The sequence below is a fragment of the Microtus oregoni genome, unplaced genomic scaffold (genome assembly GCF_018167655.1).
Source record: "Microtus oregoni isolate MIOR12 unplaced genomic scaffold, Mior012 000022F_ref0000154, whole genome shotgun sequence".
Taxonomy (NCBI): Eukaryota; Metazoa; Chordata; class Mammalia; order Rodentia; family Cricetidae; genus Microtus; species Microtus oregoni.
In genome coordinates, this window is record NW_024543081.1 from 10,456,851 (window position 1) to 10,481,961 (window position 25,111).

The 25,111-nt window shown below is 50.1% G+C and overlaps 1 protein-coding gene and 1 long non-coding RNA gene across 7 annotated transcripts; one reads left to right on the forward strand and one right to left on the reverse strand.

Moving 5' to 3' along the window:
• The first annotated feature begins 9,365 nt into the window (after positions 1-9,365).
• LOC121461173 lies at positions 9,366-12,735 on the forward strand. Its single transcript, XR_005976167.1, has 4 exons — positions 9,366-9,793; positions 10,442-10,584; positions 11,474-11,571; positions 12,215-12,735. It is a non-coding gene; the product is annotated as an uncharacterized LOC121461173 (long non-coding RNA).
• Positions 12,594-24,713, reverse strand: LOC121461171 (serine hydrolase-like protein). 6 transcript variants are annotated; one of them, XM_041672069.1, is made up of 12 exons: positions 24,668-24,713; positions 22,999-23,148; positions 22,807-22,920; positions 22,048-22,089; positions 21,673-21,692; positions 21,318-21,392; positions 19,834-19,943; positions 18,874-18,953; positions 18,098-18,132; positions 14,831-14,913; positions 13,659-13,755; positions 12,594-13,019 (listed from the first exon to the last, which is right to left on the reverse strand). In XM_041672069.1, exons 1-12 carry the CDS (start codon positions 24,669-24,671, stop codon positions 12,900-12,902), a joined length of 930 nt encoding a protein of 309 aa, XP_041528003.1. In that variant the 5' UTR covers positions 24,672-24,713; the 3' UTR covers positions 12,594-12,899. The 6 variants fall into 6 exon arrangements, with proteins under 6 accessions (XP_041528003.1, XP_041528007.1, XP_041528004.1 ...); XM_041672073.1 differs by lacking the exon at positions 24,668-24,713 and adding an exon at positions 24,392-24,640; XM_041672070.1 differs by lacking the exon at positions 22,048-22,089.
• Between the last annotated feature and the right edge of the window lie 398 nt (positions 24,714-25,111).

Genomic DNA, 25,111 nt, shown 5'->3' on the forward strand with positions numbered 1-25,111 from the left:
GGGAGTGGGGTTGGGGGGACGACAGGAGGTGTTCCAGGCACTGAGGGACTCACTGTCCTAGCCTGAGAACCCCAGACCTGGACACTCGGAAATTGTGAGTTCCCCAAAGGTGTGACAGGACAGACTCTGGGAACAGAAGACTGTTATGCCCAGATCTGCAAAGTCTCCCCAAAAATCAACAAGGAGACCCAGTCCCGTATGTGAAAGCAAAGAGCCTTTATTTTATACAAGTTTGCAAACTCGGTCTGTCCGCATGTCCAACGTATTGGAATAATCGGAGGCCCTGTCAGTTAGAGTTGGGTTTTTATAGTCATAAAGGATGAGGGATTCCTAAAGTTCAGGACCTGATTGGCTGACATTTGTCTAGGGGTACCCTGGTGAGTGTGCTGGCAGGTGGTCCTATCTACAATGGTAGGAGCATTAGGAATTTCCTTCGGATGGTCTGTTCCTGGGTGATGCCTGGGTAATCTCAGTTTGTGGTTCTTCCTGCAACCAGGTATTGCTTCAGGGTAAACTCCTGACTCAGGCCTCCATTAAGCTTATCTTGGCAAGGTCCAACACTGGCAGGTGACAATGATTGGAAGTTAAGAATTTCCTTGGGGGAAAACAAAAACAAAACAAGACAAAAAAAAAAAAAAACAACAAAAAAAAGAATTTCCTTGGGTAGTCTGTTCCTATTAATCTTATCATGGTTGGCTGAGTCCTACACTCCCCCCTTCACAAGCACCAATGACAGGACTCAATTTTGGGTCCTGCTTGCCCATGTTTTTAAGGAGGTATTATTAGGACCTAAGAACTATTTTAGTTAACAAATCCATTAATTGATAACTCTGGGCCCATTTTTCTGGTATATCAATGAGCACTATTGGTAGTCATTTTGTCCCCCATGCCAGGGAGTTCCCCCTTGTCTCAGCCTTTCAACCTATTCTGGGCAGGGTGCATGGGACAACGTGTTCCTTTCCACAACTACATCAAGCTGATATTGGGGCGTTGTTATCAGGGCCCAAGTAGGTTAAAAGGTCAGGCAAAGGCAGGGAGGAAATTCAGGCAATGGGGCACTCATCAGACTCCACTGAAAGGACAGGGAGCGTTCACATCAGCTACTGGTCCACATCAGCTTTCAGGAAGTCCAGGGCTCGCCACCATTCAGAGCAGGATGTAGTCAGTAACTGATGCTTAGATGTGTCTGCCAGCCAAGCGGAGGCCTATTGTGATAAGTTTAAACTAGGAACAGAAGTTAAAGTTTATGTACTTAAAGAAAAATAACACATTATTGAAATCCATATTGTAGGAAAAGAGCAGATAACAGGTATCTGTAAACAGAACGAATAGACTCATACCTTTGAGTCCTAGCAAAAACTACAGATTTTGGTTAGAAACATGTATATTTTTCTGCTGTCCAGAGAACCATGTATGGATTGGATGGAGATGCCTTTGGCCTGATGAGAAACACCTTTCAGTTAATATTTAAATGGCAACTAGAATAAACCTAAAATCTTGAGCTTGTGACCCAAACAGTAAGTAGTCATTGCTCTATCTATCACCTTATCAGAACTATACCATAGAGGGGGGAAGAAATCAGAAATATATTCTATTGGAGGAGGGCTGCTTGTTTGTTTCCTGGCCTCCTGGCAGCTCAGACCTGAAATAATCACACAGAGACTATATTATTTAAAACACTGTTTGGCCCATTATTTCTAGTTTCTTATTGGCTAACACTTATATGTTAATTTAACCCATTTCTAGTAATCTGTGTTTCGCCACGTGGCTGTGGCTTACCGGGTAAAGTTCCCAGTGTCTGTCCCCAGCAGAGCTACATGCTTCATTCTGACTCTGTCTTCCTTCTCCCAGCATTCAGTTTAGTTTTCCCTGCCTAGCTCTGTTCTGCCCTGCTCTGCTATAGGCTCAAGTTAACCAGTGGTATTCACAGCATACAGAGGAGAATCTCAAAGCTTATGAACTTTTATATCCTCAGACCTTAAAACATATTTATTTATTTATTTTTATTATGTATACAATATTCTGTCTGTGTGTATGCCTGCAGGCCAGAAGAGGGCACCAGACCCCATTATAGATGGCTGTGAGCCACCATGTGGTTGCTGGGAATTGAACTCAGGACCTTTGGAAGAGCAGGCAATGCTCTTAACCACTGAGCCATCTCTCCAGCCCCTTAAAACATTTTTTAAGAAACCTAGTAGCTTTAGAAAAAGCAAGGCTTTATATATATATGCTGGCTATAGCTTTGTGGAAGGATCTAGATATCTTTTTCTGCTAAACTCACAACATTAGAGCTAACCTAACCATCAATACTATCAGAGATCCCAGATGGATAAATAAATTATACCTGAGTTTCCTAATCTTTTGAAAATGACAGTGACCAGAACCCATACACAGTTAGTCATACCCAGGTCTTCATAGCATTGGAGGTAGAAGTATCCAGAACAACAGTCTTACAGTCTTAGTCAGGCCCATAGGGTGAATTTTTTTTCCTATGGAAGAGGGACATGGAAAGACTGACCTTATTCTGTCTAGGCAAATGTGACGCAATCAATTCTCCAATGTCCTGCTGTTTGTTCACAGTCTGGACCGGGTCCTGGCAGCAGGTGTTGCGCTGGGGCACCTCACCCAGTGGTCAGTGTTGTCGTAATCCAGGTGGAGACATCATGGTGTTCCATAATCTTCTTTGAAGACCTTGGGTTACTGCTAGGATCTCAGAGTCTCTGTCTAATATAATAAGCTTTTTAATCATTATTTTAAATGCCATATTCTGCAGATCTCTGAAGTATGAGGGCTGCCTAGGTATATCTTATTAGACAAGCCTTGTTTCTCATTACTTGTTTTAAGTTTGACTTTGAAAACATCTACGGGGAACTGAATAAGGCTTATTACTGTAATCAATTCTATCAGTACTTTATAGATGACTGACTGACTTGTATTTCCTAACAGTCTATAATAAGTTAGCAACTTTTATAAGTCCTGTCTGTCTTGGGGCTCCTACAAAGACCACAGGCTGCAGTAGGGAAGGGGAGTCTGGGCAGAGCCACCGTGTAGGGAAAGTAGAGTCAGGGAAGTAGGCCAGGGTAGATGAAGGACTGGAGAATGGGGTCATCAGGTTGTGACAGGACTTGAGCTTGCACTTTTCTGAGTGGGTTGGCTCTGGGGAGATTAGGATCTAGGAACAATGCAAACTTTTCTATTTCATTTGTTCTTTGAGGTAGGGTTGGAACTTATAATGCAGCCAAGAATGCCCTAGAACTGAGACCTCCAGAATCCTGGGGTTCACCCTTGCTTGTCTTATGCAATGCTGGGTTTCAAACCCAGGGTTAATACAGGTGAATTGAGCTACACCCCCTTCCCCCCCAGCCCATGAGAGCTAGAAAACACGGTTTAAACAGTGATATCTATCAGTAGCGGAAATGGTTTCATATCCTGTAGACATGGATCTTTACCAAATTATACAGCAGCAACTCAGGTAGCAGAGAAACTGGGAACACAGTGTCCTTCCCATTCTTCCCCGAGGACACATTGCCACAGACACTTGAACTTGGGTAGCAGTCTCCGGCCTGCCTGACTTCTGGGCTGGCATCACCTGTGCCTTTGCTCTCCAAACTCCCCTCGGTTCAATCAGTTCCATCAACAGACATAGCTTCTGCTGGCTCCTGCCTGTCCTGCTGGCCCATGACCTCCGTCACCCTCCCTCCCTCCAGCCTCGTCCTCATATTCACAATCCATTATTATCCCATTTCTTTCCTTGCCAGCCTTCCCATTCCTGTGAACCCCTTAGATTCGGTACCTATGACCCTATAGGACAGATCACTGCCTGTCGTGCCCTCCACCCCAGCCCACTATTCTACCACGAGCTACCACCAGTCCCTCTGCCCCAGCTCTGGTTTTACCTCTGTGAGAATCTGGGGGTGCTTCTCGCTGCTGGCTGGGAGAGGTGGATCTCCAGCCATACTATTAGATGATGTTAGGGGCCCCTCTTTCCTCCCGCACATGGGAGCCCTGTGCTGTCCACTGTACCAACCAGCTTCCAAATCATGGCACAGAGATTTCTTATTAGTTATGAATGCTCAGCCTTGCTTAGGCTCATTTCTGCCTAGATCCTTTAACCTAAATTAACCTATTTCTTTTTGCCTTTTGCCTTGGTGCTTTCTAGCCTTTCTTCCTCTCTTTCTGTATGCCTTCCTTCACGTCTGCTGGCTGGCAGATGCCTGGCTTCAGGTCCTGGACATCTCCCTCGTTCTCTCCTCTCTTCTTCCTCTCATTCTTTTCTCCTCTTCTCCCTCTCTTTTTCTTCTATTTTTGCTGCCCGCCAGCCCCGCCTTTCCTTTCTCCTGCCCAGATTTTGGTCCATCAGTTTTTTATTAGACCAATTGGGTGTCTTAGGCAGGCAAGGTAAAAAAAATTTAATACATCTTTTAAAAAAAATATTTATTTATTTATTATGTATACAATATTCTGTGTGTCTGCCTGCAGGCCAGAAGAGGGCACCAGACCTCATTACAGAGGGTTGTGAGCCACCATATGGTTGCTGGGAATTGAACTCAGGACCTTTGGAAGGGCAGGCAGTGCTCTTAACCACTAAGCCATCTCTCCAGCCCAATTTAATACATCTTTACATATCTAAACAAATGAAGCATAAAAAATAACACAGCTTTACATTCTTAAAAGTAATATTCCCCAGCATAAAGAAATGTAATGCATCTTTGCCTACCTAAAATAATATTCCACAACAGTTCATTCTCTGGATCTGACTCTTGCTTTCTATACTGCTGAGCCTCTGTTCCTTCCCTCTAGAATGCTGTTCCCTTCCACCTTACTCTGAAAGTTCTACCCTCTTTTCAAGGCTGGGTTTCAAAGTCAGCTTCCCAAGAAATATCAAATGGAAAAAAGAAAGCATATTTAACAAGTGGTGCTGGCACACATGTAGAAGAATGAAAATAGATCCATATCTATCACCATGCACAAAACTCAACTCCAAATGGATCAAAGATCTCAACATAAAGCCAGCCACACTGAACCTCAGAGAAGAGAGGTATGTATTGGCAAGTGGATTTTACTGAAATCAAATCTGGAAAAATTGGATAAAGTACTTGTTAGTATTCATAGTCACCTTCTCCAGATGGACTGAGGCGTGTCCAACCAAACACAAGGTGGTCAACGTGGTAGCAAAGAAATTAATTGAAGAAATCCTGCCCAGGTACAGCTTCCCAGCCATGATTGGTTCTGACAATTGCCCAGCCAGGTAAGCCAGGAAATAGTCACTGCACTGGGGACCCATTAGAAACTCCATTGTGCTTATAGACCCCAGAGCTCAGGGTAGGTAGAAAGGATGAATAGAACCCTAAAAGAGACCTTATCTAAATTATCTCTGGAGACTGGCACAGACTGGGTGACTCTCCTCCCCTTTGCCCTGTTTAGGATGAGGAATTCTCTGTATCAGATGGGCCTCACTCCCTTCGAGATTATATATGGGACACCCCCTCTCATGATACCAAGCCTTCAGAATGGCCTAGTCTCTACCCTGGATGACCAGGATATGCTGAACTCCCTCCGCAGACTGTAGTTAGCCCACCAGCAGGCCTGGCCCCAGTTGAGGGCCATCTATGAAGCAGCCGCTTCCCCCAAACCTACAGGTTCCAGCCAGGTGACTGGGTCCTCATTCGCAGACATCAGCACAAGACCTTGGAGCCGAGACGAAGGGTTCATTTGTTGTCCTGATGACCACGCTAACTGCAGAGTGGATGGCATCACCACCTGAGTACGCTACTCCCACGCCCATCCAGCAGATCCGTTCGCCATCTCAGAGGACTACAAAGGAGACGTGTGGATGTGGGAAGCTTCCAAACATCCCTCAATCTGCTAAAACTGCATCTTTGCTGCGGCGATCAAGTTGAGTCCCAGTGATTTTGTTTCTATTGCTAGCTACTCAAGTCCCCTCTTCCTCCTCCATGCATAACCAACATTCCCCATGGAACAAAACCTGGATGATGGTTAATGAGGACTGCACTATAGCTAATAGCACCTCTTCTGTTCAGAACCCCAAGGACACTTGGTTCCCTGACTTCTATGTAGACCTTTGTGGCCAGGCAGGAGAAAGATGGGACCTCAGACCAGGAACCTTCCCCCAGGTATGGATGCAAAACTCCTGGATGGCTGGGATCAACTTAATCCTTGGGATTCTATATCTGTCCTGGCCACTCTCACTCCAGGGAGCGACAACATACTTGGGGGGTGCCGAGGATGCCTACTGTGCCAAATGGGGATGTGAGTCGACTGGGTGGATTAGCTGGTTGCCCCCTGTCACTGAGGAATTAATTACTATCCAAAGGGCAGGGGATATGAAGACAGCCGGGATAGGGACTTGCTCCGTAGGCAAATGAGTTGACTGTGGACCCTGCTATGATAAGGATCAATACCCCAAACACCCCTGGGCGACCTCTGGAGGGCGCTGCAACCAGCTTGGCATCAAATTCACCGAAGTGGCAGAAAGACCGATTGGACCACCGATAAGACCTTGGGCCTACAGCTCTACCGCACTAGCTGACTCAGTACTGACATTAAAGTTTTGATAGGACCCAACTGGGTCATTAATCCACCCCAAGCTCCCAGCCCGTCACCCCAAGTTCTGTCCGGCAGGATGATTCCACAACCAACTCAGGCGAATGTCAGCTGTAGCCTCATGATCACATCAACCATCAACCTGTTGATGGGACACGAGCACCCTTTAATGGATCTGTTGGGTAGATCGTGCCTGGTACTAAATGCTTCCCAACGCAATTTGATGGAAGCTTGCTGGCAATGTTATGATATAGCTCCTCCTTACTATGAGGGCCTAGCAGTTAGTGCTTCTGTTTCCACGACAGCTGACATCAGTCACTGCCGGTGGCAACAGAGCAGACAAGGCCTTACCCTAGAACAAGCGACTGGGCAGGGACTATGTACAGGGCAGGTTCCCCCAGATAAAGCTTCTAACTGTAATTCTTCACTGTCTACCCACAATTTCACACAGGATCAGTACTTGCTCCCACACAATGACACTTGGTGATCCTGCTCCACGGGGCTTACCCCTTGTGTGTATACTGAAGTCCTAAACCAGACCAGGGGACATTGTGTACTAGTCAGGCTCCTTCCAAGAACACCTACCACACTGATCAGGAGTTCCTAGACCTGCAGCAAGGATGGAGCCAGCCCTCACGGCTATGGAGACATAGGAGAGAGCCTATGCCAGCCCTCCCCCTTAGCCTACTTTTAGGCACTAGCCTGGAGGGATTGGGCACGGGAATCTCAGCACTAGTAACCCAGAATCAATATTACTCGAGCCTATGTGTTGCCATAGATGTAAATATGGAGCACATAGAAAAATCCATCCCCCACCCAGAGGAGTCCTTATCCTCCCTGGGGGAGGTAGTCTGGCAGCACAGGAGGGGATTAGATCTTCTCTTCTTATAGCAGTGTGGGCTCTGGGCAGCGCTAGGGGAAGAGTGTTGTTTCTTCACTGATCATTCGGGAAGAATCAAAGACAGCATGGCTAAAGTTAGAGAAGGACTAGCAAAGCGGAAAAGAGAACGCCAGGCCAGGCAGGATTGCTTTGAAATCTGGTTTAAGAGCTCTGCCTGGTTGACCACTCTCATCTCTTCTGGGACCCCTGGTGATTCTGCTTTTTTTTCTCCCCCCCCCCCCAAACAGGGTCTCTCTGTTGCTTTAGTTCCTGTCCTGGAACTAGCTCTTGTGGACGAGGTTGGCCTCGAACTCACAGAAATCCACCTGCCTCTGCCTCGTGAGTGCTGGGATTAAAGCTGTGAGCCATCACTGCTTTGCCGGGCCTTGCATTCTTAACTGGCTAGTAAAACTCATGAAAGACAGCCTGTGTACAATACAACCTATTGTCCAGATATCACAAATCCATAGACCTCTGCTTACGAGACCTGTCAGGAACCCAGGATTGGGTTCACTATAGTTACTAGAACAGGGGGAATGAAGAACCAAAGTTTCTCCATTTTGTCCTCTGCCTCCATCGTGTGTCTTGTGTAAGCTACTTCCTGTAAAACATTCCAGTCCTCAGAAAGGGCGAGGGGCAAAAGTAATGGGGTAGCCAGCTGGAGTGTACAGATGACCGCAGACTGTCCCCACCTGAAGGCCAGCAGATAAGAAAACTTAACAAGCAACAGGTGATGTAACTTTTCTGGGTTTTGCCTTTAAATAATGCCCTCTAGAAGGGCAGGGTACCCCTCTTGCTGTTGCTGCACCAGTTGCTTTGATGAGGTCCCTGCCAGCTTGTACTGTGCACACAATAAACCTTGCTTTTGCATTTCGGTGAGTCAGACTCCCTGGTGGTCTTTTGGGGTGCCCACGGACAGGAAATAACAGTGTACATCCTGTCTTAGGTTGCCATGGAGGTAAAGCAATATACATAAATCACCCTGGTGGTGCACACATTTGATCCCAGCGCTTGGGAAAATGGAAGCAGTATGATCAATGTTCAGGCCCACCTAGGCTAAGTGAGACCTCTGCACCAAAAAAAAAAAAAAAAAAAAAAAAAAAGGTTTGACACAGGTTTTCACTGTAATCTCAGATGGTCTGGAACACACAGGTTTCCTCCTGATTCAGCTGGATTTACAGCCATGCCCAGCTGGGAAACATTTATTTTATTTGAGCTTACCTCAATTCGTAAAAATTAAAATTCTAGTGTCATGTAAGGTGGTGCACAACTTTAATCCCAACATTCTGGGGACAGAGGCAGACACAGAGACATGTGGATCTCTGTGAGACTGAAACCAGCCTGGTCCAAGAGCTCCAGGTCAGCCTGGATTACATGCACATATAATTTTTTTTTTTGATTTTTCGAGACAGGGTTTCTCCGTAGCTTTTGGTTCCTGTCCCGGAACTAGCTCTTGTAGACCAGGCTGGCCTCGAACTCACAGAGATCCGCCTGCCTCTGCCTCCTGAGTGCTGAGATTAAAGGCGTGCGCCACCACCGCCCGGCTCACATATAATTTTTTAACTTTAATTGTGGGAGCGGACATGTGCCATGGAGTGCATGTGGAGGTCCTAAGGTAACTGGCAGGAGTCAGTTCTCTCCTTCCAAGGATGTTTCAGGATGTCAGGCTGGGCAGCAAGTGTCTTCCCCCTCTGCCATGGCTCCTTGCTTACAGTCTCTCAGCCCCAAGCTGCTCACCCCTTGCCCTCTCAGTCGAATGAACTACCAAAGAGAGACTGTTGATGCAGCTCTCCTCTCCACTCAGAATCACACAGGGGCTCCTCAGTTGCACCGTGATTCAACTGCCTAATATTTATTTTTAAAGATTTATTTATTGTGTTCTGAGTGTTTTATCTCCATGTTTGTTTGCAGGACGTGTATACTGTGCCCACAGAGGCCAAAAGAGAACATCAGATCTCCCTGGAACGGGGATTACAGATATTTGTGAGTGAAAGGAGCAAACCGGATCCACTGGAAGTGCAGTAGGCGCACTTAACTTCCCAGCTTTCATTCAGCCTCCCCAAGGAGCCCTCACCAGTCCCAGCCGACCCTGCCCCTCTCCACCTCCATTTTGGTAAGGAACGTCTTAGGCTTGGGGATGATCCGGGAGGAATTCTAGGGCTCAGAAGGCGGAGCCTTACGTGTCGTCAGGGAAACACAGCTATGCCCGGTGGAGAAGTACAATTCCTGTCTAGAACTACAACTCCGGTCCACCCCTGCGCTCCCGGGTCCTCTAGATGGTGGCCCTCAAGAAAAAAGCCGGAGCAGGCAGCCACTAGGGGAGCATACAGGGCCCACCGCGTTATTCAGGTGAGCAGCTGAGGGCCGGGGACTGACCTCTGCGCAGGGAGGTGGCCTGCTGGTAGGGAGATGGAGGTGTCGGGACGGAGGAGCCCACCGCTCCGGCTCTGGCCGCTGACTCCGCGAGAGAGGCCTTGGGAGCGCTTCCTCCAGGTCGCGCCCAGCGCCCAGCTTCAGCCACTGGAGTCTGTCATCGCTGACCTGCTAGTGTCTGCTTCTTCAACAAGCGCTCCCTGAGTGTGGTGGCCGCTGCTGTTTCCCAATCCCCAAGGAAAAGCTTCCCTAGCTTTATGAGAGTTGCATCCCGGCGGCGCAGATCCTGGGAAGGTGGAGCTCGCTTGGCAAGAGGGGTCGGGCGGGTCAGCCTCAAGCTGAAGAATGGCTGGAGGGAAGAGGGTCGGTGTGCGAAGCACAACAGCCAGTGCGATGGGGGCTGATGGTGTGAGGCAGCGGGTACCCCGAGAAGGCAGAACCGAGCCGCTGGCTCACTGTGCCCCCGCCGGCCATGATTACCCCAGTACATGGTCCCTGGCTCCCGGGGGTGGGATGGACGAACAGGCGGGCCGGTGGAGCTAGAACGGGACACAGAAAGGAACTTGCATGACAGGGGCGCTGGCCTCAACTCGGGGTACCCCGAACTCTCTCCTGCTCTCGTAGCTGTTCCAGTCAAGTTCTCAGAGAAGCAGCAGGCTTTTCAGTACCTGTATGTGAGACAGCACAGAGTTCGCCAAGACACCCAGTCCACGTGGCCCGCCAATAGGACCCTTTTTATCCTCAATGTGCCCCCGTACTGCACGAAGGTAGGCATCTGTCGGGGGACCAGTGGGTTCTGAATGGGGGCTTGCCATGGGCCCTACAAAATTCTGGCGGTCAGGTGGAAATGCCTGCAAACCCTTATTGTAGAATGTTGAAAAGTTCTCACAGTTAAGAACTTTTTTTTTAAAAAAAAAAACAAAAAACAAAACAAAACAAAACAAAACAAAAAAAAAAAACAAAACCCTGTCCAAACAGCAGAGCTTCACTCCCCTGGAGGCTGTTCTGGAACTCACTAGATGGCCCAGGCTGACCTCAGATTTGCTGTCCTCCACCACCCACCACTCCCTCCACTCAGTACTGTTAGAGTGCTCAAACCTGGCTTCAAATTATTTTTCCTTCCAGTGATTTTTTTTTTTTTGGTTACTGGTTAGTTTTTCTTTCTTTTTTTGTTTGTTTTTTTTTTTGTTGTTGTTGTTGTTTTTGTTTTTTTCGAGACAGGGTTTCTCTGTGGCTTTGGAGCCTGTCATGGAACTAGCTCTGTAGACCAGGCTGGCATCGAACTCACAGAGATCCGCCTGCCTCTGCCTCCTGAGTGCTGGGATTAAAGGCGTGTGCCACCATCGCCCGGCAGTTTTTCTTTCTTGTGTAAGAAAGTCTAACAAAAATTACGTGCTGTTCTGTCTCGACACGCTGATTTTTTGCAGAAGCTATTACATTTATATACTTTTGATAATTTTGTTTTGTTTCAGACAGACAAGGTTTCTCGTAGTCTGAGCTGCATCTTATTCATTATGTGGTTGACGCTGTGTGTAAACAGGACAGACCTAATAATTCCCCTCATATCTTCCTGTCAAAGCTGACCTGCATGCCGAGCCCAACAGCACATGCTTTCCCAGCACAGTTTCTGTTACACCGGGTTGTCTTATCCCTCAGAGTGGATCAGTGACTACAGAGATTCAGTGCTCGCCCCTGAGGCCCTGAGGGTGGAAGTGGACACTTTCATGGAGGCCTACGACAAGAAGATAGCTGAGGTAGGGCTGCGGCAGGACCCCAGGTCTCAACGCTGGAGCCAGGGTTGAGAAGCCTGGTCCTCTCCTGAGCACGGCTGGGCTCAACCGCTGCCTTCAGACCCCACCCTTTGTTGGCACTGACACCTGCCCACTGTCTTTCCCACACCTCACATGCTCCTGGTCCTTGGACCCAGGACACACCTTCACCCGAGCAGCCCCTGTCGACCCTCCCTCCTGAGCGGCAGGTGCCACCTCTGATGTGGGTCCCTTGGCGACCGTTTACCCACTGAATTCTGGAGCCCCCAACTGCAAGGCCTCATCTAGAAAAAGGGATCCCTGGGACTGCTTCTTTTGGGGGAGCAGAGGGCTTAGGAGTCCTGCTTTCTCTGGGCCTCTCTTCTCCCTGATACATTGTGTTCTCAGAACTTCCTACACCATCATCTCCCACCTCAGCCCCCAGAGTGGCTGTAGTCAGTGTCCAGTTCTGTTTCCTTGCAGGAGCCTGACCTTAACTGTGTAGTCAGGATGGAAGGGGTATGGGGTGGGAGAGGGAGAGTGTGCAGAGCCGCCCTAGGACATGAGGGTGAGGAGGTCCCTTTACTGGGGTGGCTGGCAGGTCCTGCACAGGTACTCTGTGACCCGTCCTGTTCCCTTCACACCCCAGACCTAGCACAGCTGCGCAAGAAGTTCGAGGAGGACAAGCAGAGGATTGAACTGATGCGTGCCCAACGCAAATTCCGACCCTACTGAGCTGTTCTGGATGTGGAGAGCTGGCGTGGAGAACACAAAGACCGGCAGGCCTGCTGCCTTGGGGACTGTGCTTAGGGGAGCAGATGCCAGGCCAAGAAGCTGCTGCGTCCCACAGCTCCAGCTCTTCACCCACGCAGGCTGGAAATCAGGACGAGAGGAGGATTTGGTCTTGAGGAGCTGCCCCTGCCTCTTTGGGCCTGGGAGACACTCCTGGGAAATGTGACTGCTCTCTGCTCTGAACCTGTTACCCTCCACGAATCCCTGCTGACAACAGAGCCATTCAGAAGGCAGGAAAGAGGGAGGAAGATTTTATTTCCACAGAGACCGGTGATAAGCACAAGCTGCAGAGACCCAAACGCAGCCCTGCTCCCTCAGCAGCACCAGCTTAGTAGAGCTCACCAACCGCAAGCCCCAGACCACTGTGCCCTTCCTGAAGCCATGTATTAAAGGTTAGAATCTTCTTCTATTTCCCTTTACCTCTAGCTCTGCCACAGGATTCTCTGCTGCCTCTCTTGGTCTAGAGCACAGTGAGACCCACCCCACCTATTTTGTGGGCAGAGAGTGCTAGGTAGACAGCGTGAACAGTTCCAAGGCCAGAACTACAGCCTTGAAGAGGTCCTGGGTTGGCTCTGTAGGAAAGAGCTGATGAATCCAGCCACAAGGTGGGGCTCATTCATGTGGACATAGTGATTGCCTGGGATTTCCACATACTGGAACCGCTGGAGAAAGGGGAGGAGGTGAGATGGTGCCCACGCAGGAGATTCTCCCACAGCTGCGTGTCTCCAAGGGGGTCAGAGGCCACCTCTATTCCCAGCAGCCTGGGGACTTGGGGCTGTTCCAGTAATGTAGGCATCTGAGCTGTGAGGCTACAATGCTAATCTGGGTGTTCACAGTCAATTCTGCCAGTTCTGATGGAGATGAAGCACTCTGTGCAGGGCAGGTGTCAGGACAGCTTCACTGCACAGAAGCCTGAATAGCAGCTGCCCTTTGGGGTAGCCTCTGGCTGTGCAGAGGTTCCAGGCCTCGGGGATTCTAAATGCATGATGACCAGAGAGGGCTAGGACCTACACAGGCTCCTGGATCCACCACGGACCTCCTTCTGCCCTGTAGCCATCACACTTGCCAATGTGCTGGTTCCAGGGGCAGTGGAGGGAAGCGCAGGGCTGCTTCTAAGAGGTGCGCCCCACAAGTAAGCGTGGCCAGGGGGTAGGGTCCTGAACTCTAAGTTCCAGTATTCTGGGGCCTGGCCTTGAGGGGCCCTTATATTCCACTTAGGGAATATAAGGCCATCAATTTTATCAATGTGGGTTTCATCACAGACATAAACACCTGTGACCCTCCCAGGCCACATGCCTTACCTCCTTCAAGATGGCTCTTAGCATGTCCTGGATGAGGAGGAGCGGCTCCCTGTTCGCATCATTCTCTCGTCTCACATCAAAGTACCCCTGTGTTGCTCTGGGCAGCAAGAAGTGGGGGTGTCTCATCTCTGAGTCTTAACAGAGCCCTCTGCCCTGTCTGTGTTTCAGGACCTGAGGAGCCCAAGCCTAGACTGAGTCTGATTTTCCTTCAGCTATGTTCTTTTGAGCCTAGATTGATCCTGGGGTTCAGTCATTTAGTACCAGCTTCCTCTTAGAGTTGGTAGCTGACTAGCACAAGCTGAGTGTCTGCTGGGGTGCAGCTGTCAGAAAGCTGGGCTGAGATTTGAACCAGGTCTCAAGCTCAGGCTTTTCTGATGCTCAGGCTTTTATAATAAAACCTACTAAGTCCTAATTTACAGATCACACAAACATCCCCGTCCCTATTTGAAGCACATTGTAGCCTAAGCTGGCCTCAGACTTCTCACAGACTAGCCATGCCCTCCCTGCATTGCAGGTGTGAGCCACCATGCCCAGCCGTTCCTTGTTTTTAAGTTTTGATTTGCCTTAATTTATAACAGTGTTAACAAATTTCTCCTGAACTCACGGCTGTGGCTGCCACCACGAAGCATCAAGGAAAGGATTGGGCTAGGCGAACTATGGGTTGCTAGCCCAGGAGAAGTTCCTAATTCAAAATTCCCGAATGTGAAGATAATCCTGGATGTCTGTCACCCCACTGGTCATCAGGGTTAATTTGGGGGTCTGGCTAGGGGTGCATCCCCTCCACATCACTCCATGTGCCTCCTTCCTGAAGCTGTGCACGCAAACAGGACGACCTGTCCTAATAGAGCGGGACTCAAGCTCCCCAGATTCCAGTGCCGTGTCTGTGACGTGCATTCTGCTTTCTCAGCGTGGGGAGTGGAATCATAAGCACAGCCCATGTCAGGCCTCCCCAGAGACCTGCCGATCTGTGCCGCAGTCCTCACCCCGCCCTCTGCTCCCAGGCTGCTTCTTCCTTGGCCTTCCCCCTCACAGCACCTGCTGACAAAGATGCTTCCTGAGAAGGGCTGAGTGGACAGTCGTGTGGTGTCACCCTGGAGAACTGGACACCTTGTGCCAGGCTCCCTCAGGTTCCTGGTCCCTGGGTCTGTCAAGGGCACTCTGTCTAGACTCACTTGATGAGCAACACATTGGCCTGCAGGCTTCTGGTATAATATGCAAACATCTCCTTGCTGACAAAGTCAATTACGTTCTCTGGCTGCAGAAACAAAATAGAGTGAATCCTTACCATGATGTCCCATGTCCACCTGCAGTCAGAGTCCTTATTTCAGGGCAGCTGGGTTCCAGTGAGGTCAGCAGGGCCACCCTCCCCAGGAGGCCAGTGTCCACCAAGTCTCTTACTCATCAAGGCTTCTTAGCTTCCATCTGCCAAAGTTCTGTCTCCCACCCCCCATCCATTTACAGAACCCTTTTAGGTCAGGTATGGCTGTTGACTGGAGGTGACTTATGGACTATTGAGGACTGAGAGCCCCCTGCAGCCCCCTCCTCATGCACAGTCAGCTGTGGGCTCTGGGCTCTGTCACACAGAGCCCATTCCCTTCATGAGACTGCTTCCACTTGACAGAAGTGTGTTTGGTCCACAACAGAGTTGAGTCCACCGCACCTGAGTCTCCCCCAGCACAACTGCTCTGTCCTTGCACTAAATCCGCCTGTGCTGCAGTGCGCTAGGAGACCTCCAGCCCAGTGCGCTAGGAGACCTCCAGCCCCGTGCAGCTACTGACGGACATTAGGACACATGCAGGGCAGGGGTGATATACCGGCTAGGATCAGGGGACTTCATGGAGAAATGATATAGTTAGTAGAGTTAGAGATGTCAGTACAGCTGGGCTGAGTCTGCAGGTCAGTGGCAGAGAGCTTGCCTGTTATACACTGGGCCTGGTGGGTATCTGATACCCACTTCTCAGACACACCATGAAAAAATTCACTGTTGGGCTGGAAATGGGTTAGTCAGTAGAGGGCTTGTGACAAGGCCTGATTCTGATCTGTTGTTTAAAACAACTGGACAATGTGTGACATTCCTACAACCTCAGCCCTCAAGAGGCAGGGACATGTCGATCATTGGAGTGTGCTGACCGGCCATCTCAGCCTATTTGGAAAGTTTAAGATAATCTCTAAAATAAGTAGATAATAATAAATAAATATGAGGCTGGGCGGTGGTGGCGCACTCTTTAATCCCAGCACTTGGGATGCAGTGGCAGGCGGTTCTCTGTGAGTTTAATGACAGTATGGTCTACAGAGCGAGTTCCAAGATAGGCTACAAAGCTAACAGAGAAACCCTGCCTCAAAAACCTAAACAAATAAATGTGAGTGTTGTGCCTGGAACAACACTGAAGGCTGACCTCTGACCTCCACGTGCACAGCATACACACACGGTCTCACACAGACACACACAACCTGGTCACTGCTTGTCCTGCTCCTCAGACTAAAGTCACCATGGGTCCATCCTCAATACAAAGATTCCCACATCACCCAGGAGGCCCCACACTCTCTCAATCCGGTCCTCACATCAGAGCAACCGTAGGAGCTGTGATGGGCCATAGGGCTGCCTGCCAGGGAGATCCTGTGGCTTCACCTTCTCAAGTCTGCAGGGGAGAGGTGCAGAGGGCAGCTCTGAACCCTGGCCACAGGCAACAGCCAACAGGAGGAGGAGTCTGAAGCAGATAGGTCAGGCTTGGGCCTTGGCCTCTCTCATCTCCCTCCTTCTCCTCAGGAACTGGGGTTGTTTGTCTCAAGGGCACAATCAGGTCTCAAACTTAATTTTAAGTTGGCCCCAGGGCAAGGATTAGGGGACATTACCTCCACTCATGCCTGCAGCCGTGAAGCTCTTCTGAGTTTTATGGCAGCTGATGTCTCCACTGTGGGCTGACCACATTGAAGGCACTTCCATTTCCTGACCCACCTTTTTTTCTCTCCTTATGTAGTAAGATTAACCCAAGAGCAAAGTCAAATGAACCACCAGCTCTGAGACATTCTGCATGGAAACAGGGTGTGAGACCTGGACCCAGGTCAATGTGCCCTGCTGTGCCCCAGACTTCCGGGGTCCTCCACCAGGGGAGATCACCTCTGTTCTCTAGCTCCACAACTGACTTCTTTAACTTTACACATGTCTGTGAGAGACTTCAACAAGAGAGCATGGAAATGATGCAAAGTCCTGAGACAAGGGTCTGTGTCCATGCACATGTATGAAAAGACACTTGAGTTGAGAGTCTCTCAGTGTGTGTACACATGTATAGTCATAAATGGAGAAAGATCTGGGGATGTAGCTCACTGTATAACACTTGCCTAGCTTGTACACATCCTGGGGTTCAATGCCCAGCACCCCTCCTCCCTGCATATGTGTGAGAGAGATTGGGGATGAAGTCAGAACCCTTGTGCATCGCTGGTGGGAACATAGAATAGAGCAGCCTCTGCAGACAACAGTTTAGCGCCTTCTCCAAAGATCAATCTTAAGTCACCGCGGGCTCCAGCAGTCTCTTTTTTTTTTTTTTTAGTTTTTCGAGACAGGGTTTCTCTGTGGTTTTTGGAGCCTGTCCTGGAACTGGAACTAGCTCCCGTAGACCAGGTTGGTCTAGAACTCACAAAGATCCGCCTGCCTCTGCCTCCCAAGTGCTGGAACCAAAGGCGTGCGCCACCACTGCCCGGCTTCCAGCAGTCTCTTCTGGCAAAGCCAAGAACCGGAACAAGGACTCAGACACTTGTACCCCATGTTACAGTAGCATTGCTCTCCATTGCCAAAACCTCAACCCCAGTGTCTGTCAGCAGAGGAATGGACATGGAAAATGTGCTGTGGGCAGGTTAGATGGCTCAGTGGGTGAACACACTGGCTGCCGAGCTATGATCCACGACACTCATGGAGGAAGGAGAGACTCCCATGAGTTGTCCTGATTCTGCACAAGCGTCTCTCTGCCTTTAACACACACACACACACACACACACACACACACACACACAGAGCTGCCTCTGCCCCCACATGCTGGGGTTAAAGTCCCCAGGATGGAACAGGATCCAGGCTCACAAGTGTGAACATGGATGTGTGTTTCCCATGAAAGGGTCTGGTCAGCATGATGCTGAGGAGAACCTAGGCCGAGAAGGGCAAACATTGGTTCTGCTTTCGTGAGGCCCCTAACAGGTAGCTTCACAGGGAGAGAAAAGTAAATTAGGGGTTGTTGGTGAGACAGGTGAGGGCTTAGTGTTTTAATGGATCAGTGTTGACTGAGGATAGCAAAGGTTGGGCTATACGTTTTGGTGATGGTTACATAAGACAGTGTATTTAATATGACAAGGCAGATAGGCAGCTAAAATATGCATATAATTCTAAAACTACTTTAAAAAAAGAGACCACAGGCATTCTGTGAGGGAAGCTGGAAGACAGTGGCACTTACCAGAGAGATCCTCCGGTCCCTGTTCAGCACCAGACCTGGAGAAAGCACAAAGCATGGTGGTTTCAGTATCATCTGTTACAGGAAGGGATTCACCTGGCTTCCTTGGAGGTCCCAGTCTTTCCACAGAGGGCTCATGTCTGCCATCTGGGCTGGTGAAAGCCATCCTGATGTCAGCCAAACCTGGACTTCCGTTCTGGGATTCTTCTAGAGCAAATTTTGGTCACAGCACATAGGCATCTCCTCAGGACCAAGGAGCAGGAAGAATGAGGATGGAGACAGCACGGGTCTCTCTCTAAAATCTAGGAGCTTTTCTGGTTGCTGAACTCTCAGGTGACCTCAGCCTAATGAATCCAAGGCAGAGGCCTCTGTCCAATCCTGGACTGCCACACTCACAGTCTTGATGGGGAGCTGTACCTCTCAGACCGTTAGTAAGAGTTCTGGACAAATACACAGAAGACGCTCACGTCGTCAGTGACTGCCAGACACGGCACCTCCACATCTTCTGCAAACCTCCTGCACGTGGGCCCGGCAGGGCACAGCCATGACAGTCACCACCTTTAGTCCAAAACCCTACCAACCTTCACACACAGTGTGGCCTTCTACAATGCCCATGTGACATTGTACCTGGCCCTTGGCTATGTGCAGCCTCAGTTTCCCTGCTATCCCAGGACTGTATGAGGCAATGGGGGAGTCAATGAAGCAGTTCAGGAACCGAGTGTCAGCTTGGCATATGCACCCTCCCATGTTCTCCCTCAGTAATGACAGATGGTCCTTACCTGTGTCCACCTTCGTGGTTCCTCTCTGCAGGAGGAGTTCCCCACACTCTCTACTCAAGTGGTTGTTGTTAGCCAGGAACCTGGGATACAGAAGACATTAAAGGAACCAGAGCCAGGGGTCACACAGAAAGGAACGCAGGTGGCTATAGATACTGTGCCCAGTTTGAATTCCAGTGCTTCAGGAAGCTGAAACAGGAGGAACTGAATTCAAGGCCAGTCAAGGCTACTAGTGAGTTCAAAGCAGGCTGGAATTATAGCGAAATCTCTCTAAATTAAACAAAGAAACAAACAACAGAAAAGACCGGGGTTGTGGATCAGGGTAAAGGGCATGAGGGCTTAGGTTCGACCTCCAGGAAGGACAGAAGGAGGAAGAGATGGAGGGAACGGAGGCTACCCCTGAACAATGTGCACTTCCTTCAGAATCAGCGAGGATTTACAGCATCAGCGCATCTGCCTGTTATTCTGTGTGTGTCCCTTCCTCTAGACAACAAACACAAAAAAGGAAAGCCCTGTCTGACCGTGCACACTCCAGAAGCAGTGAGTACGGATATGACAACGGCATTCCCAGTTGGACCACGAATGCAGAATTTAGAGAGGCAGGGTGGTTGTTCCGAGGTGGAGGCTGCCAGGCAGCTCTAGCAGGAGAGTGGGAGAGAACTGCGGGTAGTCAGAGAGAAGAGGTGTGCCATAGAACATGAACATGGGGAGAAAGAAAGAGCCCCCACCCCACAGGCGGCATGAGGAAAGAGGGGTGGTGACAACACGGGGCTTCTGAGAAGTGTCCAGGAGGACGGGTGCTGAGTGACACCCCAGCGGAGGATGACTAGGGGTGGAAAAGTGGAGGGGAAGATATTGTGAGGAGGGGGAGGAGGCTGTACCTCCTCCCTGACTTGGAATGTTGTCCACCAGGGCACAATGGTCCCAGCCCACCTTTGCCCTGCCCTGGCTGCCAGCACCTACCCCTGCAAAAGCTCCTCAGGGCTGGACACCCTCGGGGACTTCTGGGAAGCTTCCACCTTCAGCATGTGTTCTATGTTCCTCCGTTTGTAGGTCAGGATGTTCTCTGTTTCCTAGGGATTCAGCCAGAGCTGGTGAATAGTGACGCCCAGATGAGGGGTCCCGTCCTTCCCCTGGTCCTGTCTGCTGCCCTCCATGCCCCTCTGAGGGATCAGTCTGTGCTCGCTGTCCTTCCTATTCAGCACAGGCTGCCTGGGACAGCTAGAGGGATGTGCTTTGTAGAGGGGGTGACACTAGGATTCATTAGGGCAGCAAACTCAGTGATGTCAGTGAATGCTGTCATCACTAATAAGAGGTAGGGGGCACAGGGTACAGGCAGGTTCCATCGGCCATACAACATGTCCCCAATGGCAGAAGACCAGCAGGTTCAGGCTTTGGGGGCTCAGTGTCACCCAACACCACCCAGGAGGAAGCCTCAAGGCTCTACATTTGTTTCATCAGTGGAGCATTACAGAGACCAAAGGTCAAAGATTACTCTAATCTGGGTATCGGGTCCACACTAACCCATGGTTTGTGCAATGGAAAATTGCTGAGTGTTTACAGTGTGCAGGGACTGGAGACACGGGGATAAAAACTAACTCCAGCAGGGCAGTGGTGGCAAACACCTTTAAGTCCAGCACTTCAGGGGCAGAGGCAGGCAGATCTCTGTGAGTTCTAGGTCAGCCTGGTCTATAGCTATTTCCTGGACAGCCAAGGCCTCACAGAGCAATCCTGTCTAAATAATCAATATAAAAAAACAAACAAAATCTAATAGCAGCTATAAGACAGTTAGGGCAGGGGAATTTCCAGGAGTTCACTGCCAGCCTTGGTTACAGAATGAGCTCCTGTCTCAAAAAGAAAGAATGAGTACTTATCCTCAGGGAACGGGTTGCAGGTTTGTAAAGAAAAAAGGAAAGGTGGAAACAGACACAGTGGAGTCCCCTGGAGCAAACTCAGATCCTCAGGGTCACACAGGTAAGGACAGAGCCAAGCCTCAGACACTGGACAGTACTGGCTGTTGTGAGTGCTGCTGGCGGTGTTTTTCCATCAGCCACACTCACAGTTGATGGACCTGGTTGTGCTCCGTGTGCACAGCACAAAGGAATTGGTTAAGTGTTAGGGCAGGCAGCTGCTGTGGCCCAGAGTTCCTCCACCCATAACTGCCCCCCTCATCCACCTTCTGCTGTTTCCCAGTCTATGTGGGATCCATCAGCATTCTGAGGAATCCAGGCCACACACTGGGCTTCCAAAGAGTTCCCTTACCCTGAGCCCTGACATTCTCAGGGTCAGCTGCCCTCTCTGGAGGATATCCCTGGCTAACTCATCTACCCTCTGCCACATTCTCTGGCCTCATTAATGTCCAACACAAGAGACAGAGATGACACTGCCCTCCCCTCCCCAGGAAGAATGGGGTCCCGATCACAGCCTCCAAAGAAGCATTTTCCTACATTAGAGTCCAGGGCAAAAGGTGTTGTATCCAGTAAGATAAGTTTGTCCACCATCTCGGGGAAGGTGCAGGCGAACTAGAGAGTGACAAGAGAGATGGAGTTAGTGGGTGAAGGCACAGGCTTCACAGAGCCGGAGTCTGCTGTCCCTTCAGGGTGCTTCTCCCAGACCCAGCCACAGACCCAGTGACCCTACGGGGGACACGTAGAAACTCTACAAGGGACCTTTATCAGAACATAGTGTGAATGTGGAAACAGTCTCTGGCCACTGCATCCACTGTGTGAAGGGGCTCTTCCTAGTCTACCTTCTGCTTGCTTCCCAAGGTCCCACGTGACCACAGAACAGCCAGCTACTCACCATGCTGCCCACAGTGCCACCTATCAGACAAAAGAACAGAGCTGACATCCTATGCGACCCCTCACCAATACCCTCACCCAAGCACTTTCATAGGGCCTGTCCAGTCCCCAGCTTGTCTCCCACCATGGGGTTGGGTCTCTGCATCTTCAACTTGGAGCCTCTCCCTGGGCCACCAAGGTCCTTCACCTGAAAACACTCACAAGGCCACCCCTTCCCTCATCTGACACCAGAGGCACAGTCTCTAAGATAAGCATTTGTGGGTCCTCTTATTGCTCCTCAGAGGGGCAGGGAAAAGTTCCAGGTTCCACTGTGTCAATCTTCCTGTCTCTCCTATAGTCCTCCACCTAACTCAGGGCCTGGCCCAAACTGACTCACCGAAACTGTGGCCCAGGATGGAGAACTGGATCCATTTAAAGGCTGAAAATACAGAGCCAGAAAGAGTTTGCATGGCCCAACCTTACTCTGAACGTTTTCCTGTGTCCCGGATTGGGACTTCTTCCTAATCCCTGTAGCACCCCCAGGAGATCAGCTGAGGGGGCTCAGCTCCACTGTGGGAGGAAGCAAGCTTGCTCCTCTCAGTTGCTGGGAGAACTGGAGTCAGACCCCAGACATCCATTCCCAGCCAGCACTGCCTCCTAGACACGGTATCCTCCTCCTGGGATGAGAGGGGATGTCACAGAGGACCCACACACACACTCACACACACACACACACACACTCACACAAACACTCACACACATACACACACTCACACACACACTCACACACACACACTCACACACACACACACACTCACACAAACACTCACACACATACACACACTCACACACACACTCACACACACACACTCACACACACACTCACACACACACACTTACACACACACACTCACACACACTCACACACACACTCACACACACACTCACACACACACTCACACACACACACTCACACTCACACACACACACTCACACACACACTCACACACACACTCCCACACTCACACACACACTTACACACACACACACACTTACACACACACTCACACACACACTCACACACACATACTCACACACACACTCACACACACACACTCACAACTCCTTCTCGACACTCACTTTCACTCTTGCTCACCTGTTGCCACCCGCCGGACGTCACTCACAAAACTTTGGTGGTAATATGGGAAACCTGGGTGGTGATGGGACGAGAGCCCGTGACCTCCGAAGTCCATGGCCACATAGTGAAAACCTGCAGCAGAGAGGAGAACGAGAAAGGGGTCTGCATGGCAGCTTCCACCCCTCCACTGCCCCTCAGTCCATAGCCCACCTTGTGGAAGAAGAGGAATGAGCCTGTCAAAGGAGTTGGCATTGTCCAACCAGCCGTGCAGGCAGAGAACTGGAGGGTTCTTCTGGGAGCCCCAGACTTTGACAGCAATGTGGCCCCAGGGCACAGCCAGCTTCAACTCTGAGAGCAGACCTGTAGGGTAGAAGCAGTCATTCATCTCCTGCATCCACCAAACCAGCATGTCCTAAGCCCCTCATCTATGTATGCGGCAGCATGCGTGGGCTTCAGTGTTAATGGCCTGTGTCCTGGCTTTCCACAGCCGGACTGCCAGATATCCTGAGGAGGGAAAGATAAGCAGCTCTCCTGGGTGAGAGAGATCTGAACAGGCTTTTCGGATGTAATCCATTGATGCTTGGACAGAAGGGGAAGGCATGGGTTGGGGGTGCTGCCTTGAATTTTCCACTTGTGGGCTCTATGACCTTGGACTGGTGGCTTAAAACCTCTTCATTCTCAGTTTCCTTTCTGTTTTATTGGAGTAGGTAGATTACAGTGCCTCTCAACTGTAGGGGACCCCATTCGAAGAACCCCCATGGATATCTGAAACCATTAATGTACTCCATATAATGATGAATGCTAGCTATATTTTTATATATAAACACCCATGATAACATATACATCATAAATTGGCACAGGAGATAAACAACACCTAATAAAGCACTGCTCATAACAATAGACTATGATATATGAGATTTGGTGGCATGTCCCTATCTTCTCAGTAGAAGACAAGGTAGAAACAGATCAGGAATTTGAGGTCAGTCTTGACAACATGAGACCTTGTCTCATAAAACATAAATCACCAAAACAAAAAATATACTGTAATGAAAATTTGTGCTGGGGTCTCTGTCTCTGGAGATATTATATAAGATCCAAATATAGCCTTGCACATCTGTAATCCTAGCCCTGAGGAGGCTTAGGCAGGAGAATTGCAGCCAGTTCAGGACAGACTGGTATAGGGAGTTCCAGGTTCATTAAAGCTACATTCAAAGAAACAATGAGAAATCCTGGAGGACCGTCTTTAATATGGCTCAAGATTTACAACACCACTCAGAGTAGCATCCTACTCAACACTGGAGTTTGCACTAAATATTTTGGACTTTGGAGAACTGAACTCTTGCAAATAGAAACCGGGGAGACCACCGTGGCCAGCATTTTCTAAGCCTTCAGAGCAGGCGCCAGGCACTTCACACAGGCCGACTGCCCACATGTTGAGTTGGAACACTGCCATTCTGAGTACACAGACCATGGAACTGAGCCACTGGGAGGTACAGAAGATAGCCAGACGCATTCGGAAAGATCGAGAGAAGATTTATGACAGACAGCATGATGCCGGGACTCCAGCTGGCCCTCCTCAGGTCAGGTGTGTCCCAGAGCTTACCTCCTCATGTTGCTGACCCCAAAATGCAACCCCAAATAGCCAAGCTCACACTCCTCTAATCTAAGGGCTATCAGGACTCAGCGGCGGCCCGAGACTCCATTGGAGCCCACACTCTGGCTCACTGCATCCCAGCACTGCTGACTGAGCCTGGACACCCAGTGGGGAGGGCAGTGAGCGTCCGCTCCACCGGCTCGAGTAAGTGAGTGGGTGCGTGAGGGTTCTCGCCGGCCTCCCCCTTCCCACTCCGATCTAAGGGGCCCCGAGGGGCATTTTCACCCATTGCTCTTTCGCAGCTGTCACTCCTAGCTCAGGAGGTCACAAGGACGGAAGGACTCAAAAGCTCGAGTACCGCCCACTGACTTTTTCTCCTTGCCCGATCCCGCCCCTCCCCTCCCCCCCATTCAGTCCTGAGAGGCCTCGCTTTAACCCCCAGGTTCCGCCCAGCAAGCAACCATCCATAGGCCCCGCCCAAAACGTAGGGCCCGCCCCACGCAGGCCCCGCCTTCCAAGGCTGGGAGGACTCAAATGGTTCTTGCCTGCCCTGGTGTGGCAACTTGGCTGAGCGGTGTTGGAGTCAGTGGAGAAGGACACGCTGATGGCAGGACCTATCCCTGGGCAGGCCGGCACAGCAGCTGGAGCAGGCCCAGTGACCCCACAGCAAAAAAAGTGCTCTGAGGATCCGCTCTGGCTCCTACAGAGGTGAGACGACTGTGTTTACAG